Source organism: Sinocyclocheilus grahami, unplaced genomic scaffold (genome assembly GCF_001515645.1).
Source record: "Sinocyclocheilus grahami isolate Dianchi unplaced genomic scaffold, SAMN03320097.WGS_v1.1 scaffold291.1, whole genome shotgun sequence".
Lineage (NCBI taxonomy): Eukaryota > Metazoa > Chordata > Actinopteri > Cypriniformes > Cyprinidae > Sinocyclocheilus > Sinocyclocheilus grahami.
The window spans coordinates 663494-679763 of record NW_015505470.1 but is presented as its reverse complement, the minus strand read 5'-3'; the positions used below and the strand labels follow the sequence as shown (position 1 = coordinate 679763).

The 16270-nt window shown below is 36.7% G+C and overlaps 1 protein-coding gene across 1 annotated transcript in view; it reads left to right on the top strand.

Moving 5' to 3' along the window:
• Positions 1–16270, top strand: part of LOC107600783 (rab GTPase-binding effector protein 1-like) — a 38232-nt gene that overhangs the window by 14943 nt on the left and 7019 nt on the right. The window contains exons 13-15 of the mRNA XM_016292751.1: positions 3012–3470; positions 8583–8687; positions 8792–8908. Of these exons, the coding sequence (XP_016148237.1) occupies positions 3012–3470; positions 8583–8687; positions 8792–8908 (681 nt within the window). The remainder of the gene's footprint in view (positions 1–3011; positions 3471–8582; positions 8688–8791; positions 8909–16270) is intronic.

The following is a 16270-nucleotide window of genomic DNA, read 5'->3' as shown; positions in this document are numbered from 1 at the left end:
GGTAAGATGCATTTGTGTGAGCATTTGGGGAAATATTTATGCTTTTACTTCTGTATTTATGAATTGTGTTTTGAATTTACGAATCAGATTTTGTAAATGTAAATTGTGCTGTGCATTTATGAATTTTGTTTTAAAAACGTGTTATTTTTGAGGCTGATCTATCTCCATATCAGGGGCGGATTTAGTGATTTGGGGGCCCCAGGCAAAATACAGGAATGGGGCCCTATACAATTTCACACATTTACAACCTTGAGGTTGCTTTCAATGTTGCTCGCTGCTGCACGACCGTGTCCCATAGTTGTGTCTAATCTTTTAGATTTTTCATGTACATGTTATAAATAAAGGATTTCTTTAATGTTGTAAATCCCTTGTTCACATTTAAACAGTTAATTTTTTTCAGTTTTTTTTTTTTCGTTTTAATTTTTCTGGATGATTATATTAAATTTGAACAAAAAACATGTATAATTAATTAAAATCATGAATCTTGTTTAATTTAACAGCAGTTTAGGCCTATTAAAGGTTTAACAAAAATTACATTCTTAGGGCCCAAATTCTGCGCTTTCCATTTAAATTTTTCTGTATTCCATTTGAATGGTTTAATCAAAAACATATCTAAATAATTGAATTCATGAAAACAATTGAATGCGCATCTCGCATATAAAAAGCATTTTAGGGGGCCCTTGGCTTTTGGGGACCCAAGGCGGTCGCCTACCTTTGCCTAATGGTTAAGTCCGGCTCTGATTAGTGTTATAGTTTCATAAAAATAGTAGCGGTCTTCTTAACAACTTCTGCAATGGAGCTATGAAGACAATTGAATTATTTACACTTATTATATACATTGCTTTTTTTAAGTTAATCAATTGATGTGCATTAGATGATGAATTGAACAGTCACCTCTTGTAGGTTATGATTTAGTAATCAGAAAAGAATCAATGAAGAATTATGAGAGGTTATGCTATTACACATACATTTCTAACATGTAAATTATTGAAGCCAAATACTTACATTTCCCCAAGCTGTTTAGCTGTAGTGCAGTATTCATAGGCTTAATCATGAAGCGTACAGTGGCCCCACTTTTAAAGTCGGCATGAAACTGGAAGTTGCGATTTGTCTTTTCTTCTCTACTGTGACTAGGGTTGGGTATCGAAAACCGGTTCCATTTTAGAACCGGTTCCAAATTTCCAAGAACCGGGTATTCGATAAGACTCGTGCATTTCGATTCTGCTTAACGATTCCTGCGTTCGCATTTTAATGTAATTAAAAACTATTTAAGTGCAAGAACGGAAAGAACTTGCACCCTGTTTGCGTGCAGCACACATGAAGCGCAAGCGCGAGAACAGAGGTTGTAGTGATGTCCGGTTCGCGAACGAATCGTTCGATTTAACCGGTTCTTCTTAGTGAACCGGTTGAACCAGTTCACCAAATCGGACTGAATCATTTGAAACGGTTCACGTCTCCAGTAAGCATTAATCCCCAAATTACTTAAGTTATTCACTTTTTTTAACATGGCTGACACTCCCTCTGAGTCGAAATAAACCAATATCCCGGAGTAATTTATTTATTCAAACAGTACACTGACTGAACTGCTGTGAAGAGAGAAATGAAGATGAACACGAGCAGAGCAGCCGGATAACGAACATACAAAGCCCACTGCTGGAGCGGTTGCATCGGTTTTCGGATCACCAGTACACACTGAACCGAGAACCGTTTCTTTCGGACACGTCCGATTTGAGAACCGATGAGCTGATGATACTGCGCATGCATACTGTGCATGCGTGTAATTTTTCAAGAGGACGAAAAGCATGCTATCCAAGTATTTTGTTAAAAATCAGATAGTGTGATATAGATATATTTTATTTTACTTTTTTTAAAAAGATGAATGTATCTAATCTGTGTACTTTGTTCAGTTGAAGATTATGTTAGGTTATAGGCCAAAGGGGTTTGTCAGGGAAGTTGGATAATAATTAAGACTCCATGTTTGATAGGAATAAGGGATGATTTATGAAATACCTGTGCTGTAATTAATTATATACAGTGGGTACGGAAAGTATTCAGACCCCCTTAAGTTGCACAGAAGTGGTCCGCAGGTGTGCATGCATGACCAAAATAAAGAAATGTGCGGTGTAAATAAGTTCAGACCGCCCATTTGCGTTCCGACAGGGTTGAAAGCTGTTAAAGCCAAATTACCATTTTAGATCAACAAACTGTAATACTGTTTAAGATTTCTATTCTAACTGAAAGCATAAATCTAGGCTATCCACCGTCATTTCAAAGCACAATGCAAAACTGTGACATTTCACATTTCATTCACCGACACGTTTCAGTCGGCAGAGCTAAACCTGGCAGGCACATACTTACTTGCCGGCAACCCGACAAAATAAAAGCTTGCTAATTTAAAATTTAAAAATGATGAAAATTCATTTATAAAAAAAGTACATATTAGCATTTTAATTTAAAGTTTATTATAAAATAATTGTATTTTTTTTTAATACTCCCTTTTTATTTTAAATAATAATATTATCACACTTTATTATTTTATTTTATTCTATTATTATTATTATTATTTTTAACTTACATAAAGTGCAATAATATTATCATCACTATTATAAATTACTTTTTTATTGTTATATTTAATGGGTCACAGTATGTGCTGTGTGAGGACCAAACCAAATCTCCAGGTGCTCTTATGAGAACCAGGCTGAAAAACTATACATTATTTTAAAGACACCAGTCTATATCTTGATTTGATAAAGTGTACAACCCAACTTTGATTTATTCATCCATATTTTGCCAAATTTCACTACATTCCATGTTATACCATACATTTTTATCACTGGACAGAAATTATAGCTGAATGCTGTGCTGAAATATTGTTTGTATAGTGTTATAAAAATAACGGTTCATCATTTTGGGTTGTAAATAGAATTTCAGTTAAACTTAAAATCTACAATGTTGACTGTAATTTTACTTTACATGTTAAGCATGGTTTCTCTTTCTAATTTTGATCTCAGTCCCACCTCAGCCAGAGCATCCACAGCTCTTTACACTCTCTGGACGCAGACACCCCGGGCCGCCCGGACGGCTCTGACCCTTATAAGGATGGGCTTCGGAGGGTGCAGTCCACCGACAGCCTGGGTTCTTCAGGAGGGGCCCTACAGCCTCACGGGCTCGGAGGACACAACAACAAGGCCAAGTCAGCCAGCCAGCTGGACGAGTCTGACTTTGGTCCTCTAGTGGGGGCAGACTGTGGGGGCTTTGACAGCAGGGACACCTCCTCCATATCCTCCCTCCAGCCAGGACACTTTCTCCTCACCAAGGACCAGGAGAAGGCCATTAAGGCCATGACCCCAGAGCAGGAGGAAACAGCATCACTTCTGTCCAGCATCTCTCATACTGCTGATACGGCTTACCTGCCTCCATCTGGCTACCGACTGGTCAGCGAGAGCGAGTGGAATCTGCTGCAGCAACAGGTCAGATAGTAGATGCTTTTTAGGGGGCGTTTTTGTTTATTTCGATCACAATTTATTTTAAGATCCAGTTCTCGCTATTAACAAACCATTAACTATGACTATGCCTCAAAACTCATAATTTGCTGCTTGATAATAGTTAGTAAGCTAGTTGTTAAGTTTAGTTATTGGGTAGGTTTAGGGATGTAGAATATGGTCTCTAATAAACAGCCAATATGTTAATAATAGGCATGCTAATAAGCAACTAGTTAATAGTGAGAATTGGCCAAATACCACAGCAAAAACTAGTAGCATATAGGGATGTAACGATTCACTCAACTCACGATGCGATGCAATTCAATTCACAATACTGATTTCACAATACAATTTTCTCACAATTTTTCTTTTTAACAAAATTTGATTTAAGACAAATTATAAATGAAAAGGTGTCCTTTTATTATTTCCCCAACAAAATGCTGCACATTTTTTTGTGAAATTGAAATAAGTCAAATAATAAAACTAACTTGAAATTTAAACAAATTCCAAATCAAATAATTAAATAATACAAATAAAAAAAATATCTTTATATAAACAAACTAAGGCTTTGGCTGTGCTTTTTTTTTCATTTAAAATCAGAGGCAACCACTGCATTTTAATCATGATCCAAACAAAGATGTTAAATACATGTTTAGATTGCAATGAGATTGTATAATTTCGAAATTTGAAGCAAAAACAGAATGGTCTGGTTTTAGCTTTGTGAATGAGATGCAAATGTCACTCTCTGACAGCAGGTGGCGCTTATGAAACAGCAGGTATTTATAGGCTGCTGCCCCGTTAAGACCGAATGCACGGATCCAATATAATGATGCACTTGAGATTTCTTTCACCACTGTTTACATTCGCTTAAGACATAACTGACTGTGTTTACGAGAATACTTGCCGAGACAGTGATTTTGAGATAATTTTGTGTGTATGTGTAATTACATATTTGCATTCAGATGTAAGGATATGTGAAGGAGGAATCAATTCTGTGTACGCACATTGTCTGAAACGCGGCTCTCTGTGCGCATTTTGAATGAGTGTACGCAGCTCCGAATGCGTGTGAATGGTTTAAAACACTTGAATGTTTAAATCGGCAAGACTTAAAAACACGTGCAAACGATCAACTATGATCCGTTTTACCCCTACATGCTAGTGAACAACGCAAATCAAGGAATTCATTTTATATGTTCTAGATAGCCCGTCGGGCAGGGCGGTGATACATTTTGGTAGCCCGAATGGAAAACACAATAGCCCCGGGACGTCGGGCTAGCAATTTTGCTATCCCTGATACAGAAACAAGGAAATCACTCACTGCTCGATTGAATAGCTTTTGTAACTTTAATAAAGAATAATCTTTCATTTATACAGTAAAATATGCAATGCTATTTTACATTTGATTACTTTATTCAATTTCTGTACATAAAAACTAATGCTAGAAAAAAACCTGAAAATCACTATTTATTTTATATGTATCTTACCTCTATTGTATTTATTTGTGTTGTTGCTTGTGGTTAGATCGATTATTCTTATTTTCTTTATTTTTATTTGACAGTATAGTCTTTCCCTAAATATAGCACATACGAACCGTACCGAAACCGTGACTCTAATGGAAAACACAATAGCCCCGGGACGTCGGGCTAGCAATTTTGCTATCCCTGATACAGAAACAAGGAAATCACTCACTGCTCGATTGAATAGCTTTTGTAACTTTAATAAAGAATAATCTTTCATTTATACAGTAAAATATGCAATGCTATTTTACATTTGATTACTTTATTCAATTTCTGTACATAAAAACTAATGCTAGAAAAAAACCTGAAAATCACTATTTATTTTATATGTATCTTACCTCTATTGTATTTATTTGTGTTGTTGCTTGTGGTTAGATCGATTATTCTTATTTTCTTTATTTTTATTTGACAGTATAGTCTTTCCCTAAATATAGCACATACGAACCGTACCGAAACCGTGACTCTAAAACCGTGATACAAACCGAACCGAGTAAGTTGAACCGTTCCACCCCTACCAGCCATATAAATGCAAGGCAGTAAGCTCATTGACTGCATATGCAGCATGAACCAATCAGCTTGTGCCAAGTCGTTTAACTCTCTGAATATCATCAGTTGCATTAACAACCAGTCAGCCTGCGCCATCTAGAGTTTCATGACTGAACTATATATTTAAACTTAGATTTGTGGATAGGGTTAGCAACCCGTCAGCCTGTGCCATCTAGAGTTTCATGACTGAACTATATATATTTGGAACGCCATATTATCATTTTGATTGCAATATTTTTGTACTACGTGGTATTTATACTGTGTGCAGTATGTTTTTTTTTAATGTATGATCTACCACAGTGGTTCTCAAACCTGTCTTGGAGTACCCCCAGCCCTGCACATTTTGTATGTCTCCCTCATCTATCACACCTGATTCAGCTCATTAGTGGAGACTGCAAGACCTGAAGTGGGTGTGAGAACCACTGATCTACCACATATGCTTTTATATAGCCATTAGACGCCTACAGTACAACCATTGTCCAATTCCATGAACAAATTACTCTTCTGAGCCTATCTTTTAAGGGAATCAGAAACATACAATGCAACCAGTGTATTGGTAGTTCAGTTACCAAACAAAATGAATCTTTCGAGCTGGTTCTTTTTAGTAAATCAGAAACTTACAGTGGCTACATTTACATGCAACCAAATAATCAGTTTGTAATCGGATTGACGGCTCAATCGGACTGAAAAGCCTTCATGTAAACACCTTAATCGATCCGATTGAGCTCGATCGGAATGAAATTTCGATCAGATTGAAGGGGGTGGTTTATTCCTTTTCTAATACGATTGAGAGTGCATGTAAACACTTGATCGGTTTGAACCCCGAAACTGAAAGGACTGCGCATGTGCAATGACGCAGAAATGGCCTAATGATGTATGACGCGCGGAACGAACGGCTCTTCCTTTTGAATAAAGTGTTGTATAAATGTGTGTCCTGTCATTATAAAACTCTCCTTTCACTCGGCAACTGTGAAGTGGAGCAGGACAACTTCCCACCAGTCCTTGTTTTGGATTCTCATCCACGGGCAACCTGTTTTGGGTGTGGGGAGGGCATTTTTACTGCGTGATAAATATGAGCAGCCCAGCAGAGTGGTTTATATGTATATTTATCCATAAATGCTGTAAAAAAAAAAAAGAAACCATGTAGGAGGGGGGTTATTATGTGCAAACAGTGAGAAACTTTATATTTGTGGAGTGTGCGCATGTAAAAAAAAATTAAATTCAGTTTTGAAGCTTGTGACATATAAACGCGCACATCAACCCGATCACTTTATTTAGCGTTCATGTAAACACTACATTCAGATCGAATTCAGTCAGATTGAACCAAAAATTGTGCATGTGAACGTAGCCAGTGAAACCATAGCCAGTTCTTTTAAGCTCAGAAGTAGTGTTGCTTTCGTCAACGAAAATTATGACTAAATATAGTCGTCAACGAACCTTTATCACGTGACGAGACGAGACGAAAATGCTGGTCATGTGACGATGACGATAATTAAATGTACAATGCAATATCGTTGACGAATAAAAACGAGACGAAATGTGGCTTACAAAATAAAAACTGTTAAAATGTCTCTTCATTTTCGTTGACCAAAACGAGATGAAACGAAATGTTATAACGTTATTTCGTCTCGTTATTATTATTATTTTGCAGTATTTCTGTTTCCTGTGTGTCGCTTCAGCGGCTGCATCAGGTCGCACTGCGCAGACGCAGGCGACGTCACTTCCTCAAGCCCCACTCGCCGCATTATTTAGAGCAGTGTTTCCCAACCGGGGTCTGTCGAGAGCAGGGGTGCTGTGTAAAAAAATCCTTTTTTTAATATTTTTAAATCGCTAAAATGTTCAAAAAAGCAGCTATTATATAATATCCATTTCTAATGCCGCCAAGAATAATTAGAGATGCACAGAAATTCCGGCTGCCGAAAATGAGGTCACCGCTCAGGATTCACTTGTGTGTGTGTGTGTGTGTGTGTGCGTGTGTGTTATCCGCTCTATGCGTGTGTGTATTATCCATAGACTGTATGGTATTATCCCGCTCTGTGTGTGTGTGTGTGTGTTATCCCGCTCTATGCGCGCGGCCCATGTGAGTGCTCCATTCATGCTCATTGGAACAGCAAAGTCCACTCAAAAATCAAGCTGACAGGAAACATCAATGTAGTACAGTATTGTTTCTGTCTGCAATAGCTATTTAAATTTGTGTGTGTGTGTACTTCTAACATGTTTGGTTGGTAAAATAAATGTTGTAAATTCAAATCAGAGCGTCTTCCGTGTCTGGAATGGATGTATTCTTGAGTCTATAAGGTAACAATAATATAATAAGATAACCTTGTTTGAAATGGGTTTGGCTAAAATAAAATGTTGGTTTCGTCTATACTACTAGGTACTTATACTATATTGACTGGGTTAAATAGAATTGCATTAGACTAGAATACAATTTTCATTGACTAAAACTAGACTAAATGTCATCAGTTTTCGTCGACTAAAACTAGACTAAAATGCTCAGACTTTTAGTCGACTAAAACTTGACTAGACTAAAAAGAGTATGAACGTGACTAAAACTAATAAAAACTAAAATGACAGTTTCACACAAAGACTAAACTAAAACTAAAATTAAAACAGGCTGCCAAAAACAACACTACTCAGAAGTTCAAATCAGTGTAATGAATCCCTCACTGAATCACTAAATCAGTCAGAGGTTACTGATTCATCATCTGACTCACTGAAATATAAGTTGCTATTGTTTCCACTAATGTCCATTTCAGAATGAAGTTTTGTAAAACTTAAATCTGTATCATTACTGAGGGATATCCCTTCACTGCAAAAAAACGATTTCTGTAGGACATACAGAACTGTATCCCACAATGCAATGCACTTTACATTTGCATTTTGATGAATGATCTGTGTCAAAAATTCATGATTTTTAATCATTTTAACTCTGTTTGATAACCGGACACTGCTTGTTTAAACATGCAATGTAACAAGGTCATGTGACAACATGCTTTCATAATACTTGTTTGTTTTTGGTGTGGTTTCATCCCAGTTGAAGAACGCTGGAAGGAAGTTGGGGCGGCGATGTGATATGTGCTCTAATTATGAAAAACAGCTGCAGGTCATTCAGGGACAAGAGGCCGAGACACGAGATCAGGTTTGTTTTTTATGCTACTAATATCACGTACAAGGCCAATAATTAAATGATTCAAAAGGACAGTCTGTAGTAATTGTTACAATGTGAACTTCCTTTGCCTTTAGGTTAAAAAGCTTCAGGCCATGTTGCGGCAGTCGAACGATCAGCTTGAGCGGATGATGAATGAGAGACAGGAGTTAGAGGACTCTGTCAAACAGGCCAATGAGGAAACTACTGCCAAGGTAAAGCTCATCTCTCTGATAGATTTGATGGAAAAACAAATCTGTTGACAGGTTAAACCTGGATGGGTTCACATGCTAATTGGAGCATCATATATAGCGAGGAAACTGCAGTAATGTTACATCTTTTTAATATTTCCTCATATCAGCAAGATAACAGTTATGTGCTAAGCCCTAAGGCTGCATAATAATCAAAATGGAATATCATAAGCCACAAAACTTTTTTATTTTGGGGTCATACTTTATTTTAAAGGGGTCATATGATGTGATTTAAATTTTTCCTTTCTCTTTGGAGTGTTACAAGCTCTTGGTGCATAAAGAAGATCTGTAAAGTTGCAAAGACTAAAGTCTCAAATCCAAAGAGATACTCTTTATAAAAGTTAAGAGTCAACCACGCCTACCTAAAACGGCTCGTTCTAACACGCCCCCACATATCTACGTCACGATCTGGGAAGATTTGCGAATACTGTTACAGAGCACATATATATTTTGCAATTTGTGTGTGCATATTCTAATTTATTTGATTAATGGACCCTTTTCATAAACAGCGAAGACACATTTTCACAGTTTTTAATATCATAAATCAATTTTTTTTAGTATTTTTATTTAAATTAATGTCCATATAACCAAGCGGCAACCTCTCTCTTTGAAACCAACACGGAAGTGACTAAAACTGCAATTCATCGACTGGCCGCTAGAGGCTTGCTCCAAAAGGGAGTCAGTCCCATAGACCTCCCATGTTAAAATACCTAACTTTACAGCAGAAATTTTTTTTTTCCAGTCTGGTACAAAAAGTGGTTTTGGTCTATATAGGTAATTTTTTCCCTTCATGACAACAGTGAGGGGGGTGAATTTTTTTTTTATAACTCATCCGTTTAAATGATATATTAAGCCTTAAATGTCTGCATAATTAAGGGCGTGGCCACTTGAGTGACCGGTGGGCTGCCGCTCTGCTCCAGAGTGTGAAACTCGCTAGACTGTGGCTTTAAAGATTTGTATTTGTCCAGAAAAACTGATTATGGGTAGGACACTGGAAATTTGGCAATTAGATGTTTTAATGAAAATGATCTCAAACTTGATTTTTACCGCTATTTTGAAGTTATTGTAGGTACTTTGCCTTTGCACTGTCTGCAAAAAGTGAGATGTCACGCCAAGATAAAAGGCAGTAACTTCCACATTATATACAATATTTGGGTGCTGATCACCATTTACAGAATCATTATAGTAACATCTGTATAAAATCTAGTGATCATTGGCTAGGCTATAACATATAGTAATGTGATTTAAAAAACATTTCTGACCGTAACAACCAAAAGTTAAACGATACCGTTTTGCAACCAATTTATTTGCAGTGTTCACTAACATTAAAGGATGCTAGACATACTTAGCCTATTGTTTTTACATCGAACTGAATGAAAATAGCCTAACCTATAAGACCGACTTGTGGATTGATGTGAACGCCAGCTGTAATAATGCTCAGAATGATTGTGAATTTAACATCTCCGATGACGTTCATTGCAATGGATTTTATCAAGTTACAAGAAAAGGTAGGAAAAGGATTGAATTGCTAACAGTAACTGACTTTATATGATACGCTGTCACGGCATTCGATTCTTCACACTTACAGAAGTGGGCAGCCCCAGGCTGACAGCTGGCACTGAGTGAATAATCTACATTATAAAAAGAAAAAAAAGCTTTAAAGATTATTTGTGATTAATTATTGTTGCCAAGTTATCTAGTCGTTGCTTGTTTACAGTGCTTTGTTATATGGAGCAGTTTGTTAGATCACGATCTATCTAATTTGTTTGTTTAATGAAGTGCCGACAGATATATGAAAGTACACAAGTTACACCGTAATTTAAACGCGGCAGACTTTAATGGACAGTAAAACAAAGGCAGAATACCATATAACTCCAGGCTGGCACAGTAATATTGACGAAGGGCTAAACAAATGCAGTTCTAAAACAAAGTCAAAGAGAGGTAACTGATGATATACTGTGTTCTGCCTTTGTATCTCTGGGGCTTTTCTCCAAGATACTTATACACATGATAAAGGAAGCCATGAATGTCCCAAAATTATCAATAACTCATTTTTGACCAAAAACGGAAGTTATGGTGTTGTCTGAATATGGTAGAATACTGTTACAGAGCACATATATATTTTGCAATTTGTGTGTGCATATTCTAATTTATTTGATTAATGGACCCTTTTCATAAACAGCGAAGACACATTTTCACAGTTTTTAATATCATAAATCTATTTTTTTTTTGTATTTTTATTTAAATTAATGTCCATATAACCAAGCGGCAACCTCTCTCTTTGAAACCAACACGGAAGTGACTAAAACTGCAATTCATCGACTGGCCGCTAGAGGCTTGCTCCAAAAGGGAGTCAGTCCCATAGACCTCCCATGTTAAAATACCTGACTTTACAGCAGAAAAAAAATGTTTCCAGTCTGGTACAAAAAGTGGTTTTGGTCTATATAGGTAATTTTTTCCCTTCATGACAACAGTGAGGGGGGTGAATTTTTTTTTATAACTCATCCGTTTAAATGATATATTAAGCCTTAAATGTCTGCATAATTAAGGGCGTGGCCACTTGAGTGACCGGTGGGCTGCCGCTCTGCTCCAGAGTGTGAAACTCGCTAGACTGTGGCTTTAAAGATTTGTATTTGTCCAGAAAAATTGATTATGGGTAGGACACTGGAAATCTGGCAATTAGATGTTTTAATGAAAATGATCTCAAACTTGATTTTTACCGCTATTTTGAAGTTATTGTAGGTACTTTGCCTTTGCACTGTCTGCAAGGCTTGCTCCAAAAGGGAGTCAGTCCCATAGACCTCCCATGTTAAAATACCTGACTTTACAGCAGAAAAAAAATGTTTCCAGTCTGGTACAAAAAGTGGTTTTGGTCTATATAGGTAATTTTTTCCCTTCATGACAACAGTGAGGGGGGTGAATTTTTTTTTATAACTCATCCGTTTAAATGATATATTAAGCCTTAAATGTCTGCATAATTAAGGGCGTGGCCACTTGAGTGACCGGTGGGCTGCCGCTCTGCTCCAGAGTGTGAAACTCGCTAGACTGTGGCTTTAAAGATTTGTATTTGTCCAGAAAAACTGATTATGGGTAGGACACTGGAAATTTGGCAATTAGATGTTTTAATGAAAATGATCTCAAACTTGATTTTTACCGCTATTTTGAAGTTATTGTAGGTACTTTGCCTTTGCACTGTCTGCAAAAAGTGAGATGTCACGCCAAGATAAAAGGCAGTAACTTCCACATTATATACAATATTTGGGTGCTGATCACCATTTACAGAATCATTATAGTAACATCTGTATAAAATCTAGTGATCATTGGCTAGGCTATAACATATAGTAATGTGATTTAAAAAACATTTCTGACCGTAACAACCAAAAGTTAAACGATACCGTTTTGCAACCAATTTATTTGCAGTGTTCACTAACATTAAAGGATGCTAGACATACTTAGCCTATTGTTTTTACATCGAACTGAATGAAAATAGCCTAACCTATAAGACCGACTTGTGGATTGATGTGAACGCCAGCTGTAATAATGCTCAGAATGATTGTGAATTTAACATCTCCGATGACGTTCATTGCAATGGATTTTATCAAGTTACAAGAAAAGGTAGGAAAAGGATTGAATTGCTAACAGTAACTGACTTTATATGATACGCTGTCACGGCATTCGATTCTTCACACTTACAGAAGTGGGCAGCCCCAGGCTGACAGCTGGCACTGAGTGAATAATCTACATTATAAAAAGAAAAAAAAGCTTTAAAGATTATTTGTGATTAATTATTGTTGCCAAGTTATCTAGTCGTTGCTTGTTTACAGTGCTTTGTTATATGGAGCAGTTTGTTAGATCACGATCTATCTAATTTGTTTGTTTAATGAAGTGCCGACAGATATATGAAAGTACACAAGTTACACCGTAATTTAAACGCGGCAGACTTTAATGGACAGTAAAACAAAGGCAGAATACCATATAACTCCAGGCTGGCACAGTAATATTGACGAAGGGCTAAACAAATGCAGTTCTAAAACAAAGTCAAAGAGAGGTAACTGATGATATACTGTGTTCTGCCTTTGTATCTCTGGGGCTTTTCTCCAAGATACTTATACACATGATAAAGGAAGCCATGAATGTCCCAAAATTATCAATAACTCATTTTTGACCAAAAACGGAAGTTATGGTGTTGTCTTTGCATGGCAGCACTGCTGTCACAATAGAGTGGGGGAACTATGACGTCGCTTTGTAGGTGGATGGGCTGTTAGCATTGCGCTGGTTCCCTCGACAAAAAGTCAATAGGATTTTTCAATAGGTTTTTGGATTATCACAAAAAAACTAAATAAATTATAATTGGATTATCACAAAAAAATAAATAAAAGCGCCAGAACCTAAAAGCTAAACTTGGGCTATAAACAAACTACACCACCACTGTCGCTCACCTTCATCGTCACCACCACCATGCTTCCCACAACTTTTCAAACTTATTTTTAACACGTTCAGTGAAAAGAATTTACCCTGTATATGAATTTTAACCCATGCTACATGAACCTTTTCATATAAACTGGAATAAATACAAAACTAAAACTGAAATTAGATATTATTAATAAATAGTATAGTGAATAAATGAGAAAATCACAACTATAGGACACATGAAAGCACGTATTTGTGCACAGGTGCATTAAAAGTCAATAAATCCTTGATTAATATGAACATTTTAATTTAGTTAAGTTCTAGTGCATTTAATCTATTAAATAACAGCAGAGTGAGCGAATTTTTGGATCTAGTTAGAGATTAAATTTATTTTAGTGAATAAAGTACCACATTTCAGCTATCGTTTTGTTTGGGTGGATACACAATTTTATTTTATCCTTGCTTTTAGAAAATCCTCAATCTATAATAGCTTCATGTGGCTGTAAACACTTAATTTTAACGTGGCTTTAAGCACTATGCATCGTTAAAGTTTCACTTTCACCGTGACTAAGCCGGTAAATGTGGTGTTTACATATCATATTTTACTCAGTACATGTTCAGTAACGCATGTTACAACACACTTTTAGCCCAAAATGTAATTGTTCGAAGAAAAAAAAAAAGTTCTATTAGGGGAAGTCGTGGCCTAATGGTTAGAGAGTCGGACTCATAACCCAAAGGTTGTGGGTTCGAGTCTCGTACCGGCAGGGATTGTAGGCAGGGGGAGTGAATGTACAGCGCTCTCTCCCACCTTCAATACCACGACTGAGGTGCCCTTGAGCAAGGCACCGAACCCCCAACTGCTCCCTGGGCGCCGCAGCATAAATGGCTGCCCACTGCTCCGGGTGTGTGTTCACGGTGTGTGTGTGCACTTTGGATGGGATAAATGCAGAGCACTAATTCCAAGTATGGGTCACCATACTTGGCCACATGTCACGTCACTATTTCCTGTTTGTGGTCGGTCAATAATGTGGTGTCTAAGTTTGTAAATAAAGACTAAACAACAGCTTCTGATATATTTGTTTAGTGATTTATTTAATTCATCTCCCTCCCTTTGTATTGTGTGACGTAGTCCAGTGAAGGCGTGTTTAGGGGGCGGGTTTTACAAGCGTGCCGCGAGGCTACTGGCCCGATGATTTCAGCCTCTGTGCTCGAGGTCCTAGGCTATTAGCCCCGCCTGGCTCGCACTGGCCAGTGGAAAAGCGACTAATGGGTGAAGATGGCAGAAGACTGTACATGCGTGAGATGCACATATGCGCATCTTGTCATGGCATTAGAGTTTACATACAGTCCTGTTGTGTCTAATATGAATAGACCCAAGCTATTCACAGGTATTGCCAGATAATCACTTTACCTCTACCATACTTTTAACAGACTTGGATCGTTTGTGATTCTGGCTGTCATCCTTTCTTGCATTGTCTTGAGCCTTCACTTTACCAATTATAAGCTATATTGTTAGTAGCCTGGATGGCCCACAGTCATTATGATACACCATATCGCCCTCTACTGGATGTAAAATGCTCTGCAGTACATTTAGTCATTTTAGAATGTTAAGTATGGTAACGCTTTAGAATAGGGAACACTAATTCACTATTAACTACGAATTTTCCCTCAATAAATTCCTAATTTGCTGCTTATTAATAATTAGTAAGGTAGTTGTTAAGTTTAGGTATTGGGTAGGATTAGGGATGTAGAATTAGGTCATGTAGAATAAAGCATTAATATGTGCTTAATTACTGCTAATAAATGGCTAATATTCTAGTAATATGCATGCTAATAAGCAACTAGTTAAGAGACACTAAAATAAAGTGTTACCTTAAGTTCTACTTCTGTAGTTATTTTGGTGAAAGTAACTCAAAAGTAATATAGGAGTCATGTAACGCATTACAATTCTGAGACAGTAATATTGTAAGGTAAGGAATTACTTTTAAATAACAGTAACAAGTAATCTATAATGTATTACAGTTTGGAAGTAACTTGCACAACACTGTTTACAAGCAATTTTTGAGTGAAAATTGTTTCTACACTATTTTATCCCCAGTGTAGATTAATGAATTCTATAAAAGTACTGCACATTGTTAGGTTGTAATCTCTAATGCATTAATTAAAGTTTAATTAAAGTGGTACCAGTGTAAATGTAAATACAACCAATAAAGCTAGAAAATAGCTTTTATTATTATACAAATTTTAATTTATACAAAAGCAACAGTGAATAGCATTCGGCCTAGGGAATCATTTGTTTGACCTTAACATGAACTGTCCAAATGAATCGATTCACTAAAATGAATCAGATTTCCTTAATATAAAACAGAATTTTGACACGCTACATGCTGCTTGATACAAAAAAAATAGCTTGTTACTTTAAATGCTAAATACAAATTGTAGTCTGAACACAGTTGTGCTAATGAAAAATGCAGTTTAGTTAGTAATACTCTTAATTAGCTACTCCTCAACACTGATCACATGAGTAATAGAAATAAGTAGTAAAATAAACACTTTATTGAGTAATAATGTTCACTTTCATTTCTTCAAATGTTTTTTGCTTTGAAATCTATTCCCATCAGAGCCTTGAGGATGATAATGATGAAGTCATACATCTATAGTGTCAGGGTTTCATCTTTCCAAACATCTTCACCCTAAAGTGGTCCCGATGCTTATGCACATCTTTACTTTTAATCAAACAAAGTAATTAAACACTTCAATCACAATAATGGCTGCCATTGATTCCCATTATCTGGTGTATATATCAACAATACAGATGTATACGTAATATGCATCGCTGACTCTACTTGTTTCCCACTTCAGTTCTTTAAGGAGCATGTTACCATGGCAACAACCCCCCCCCCCCCTCCCCAACCC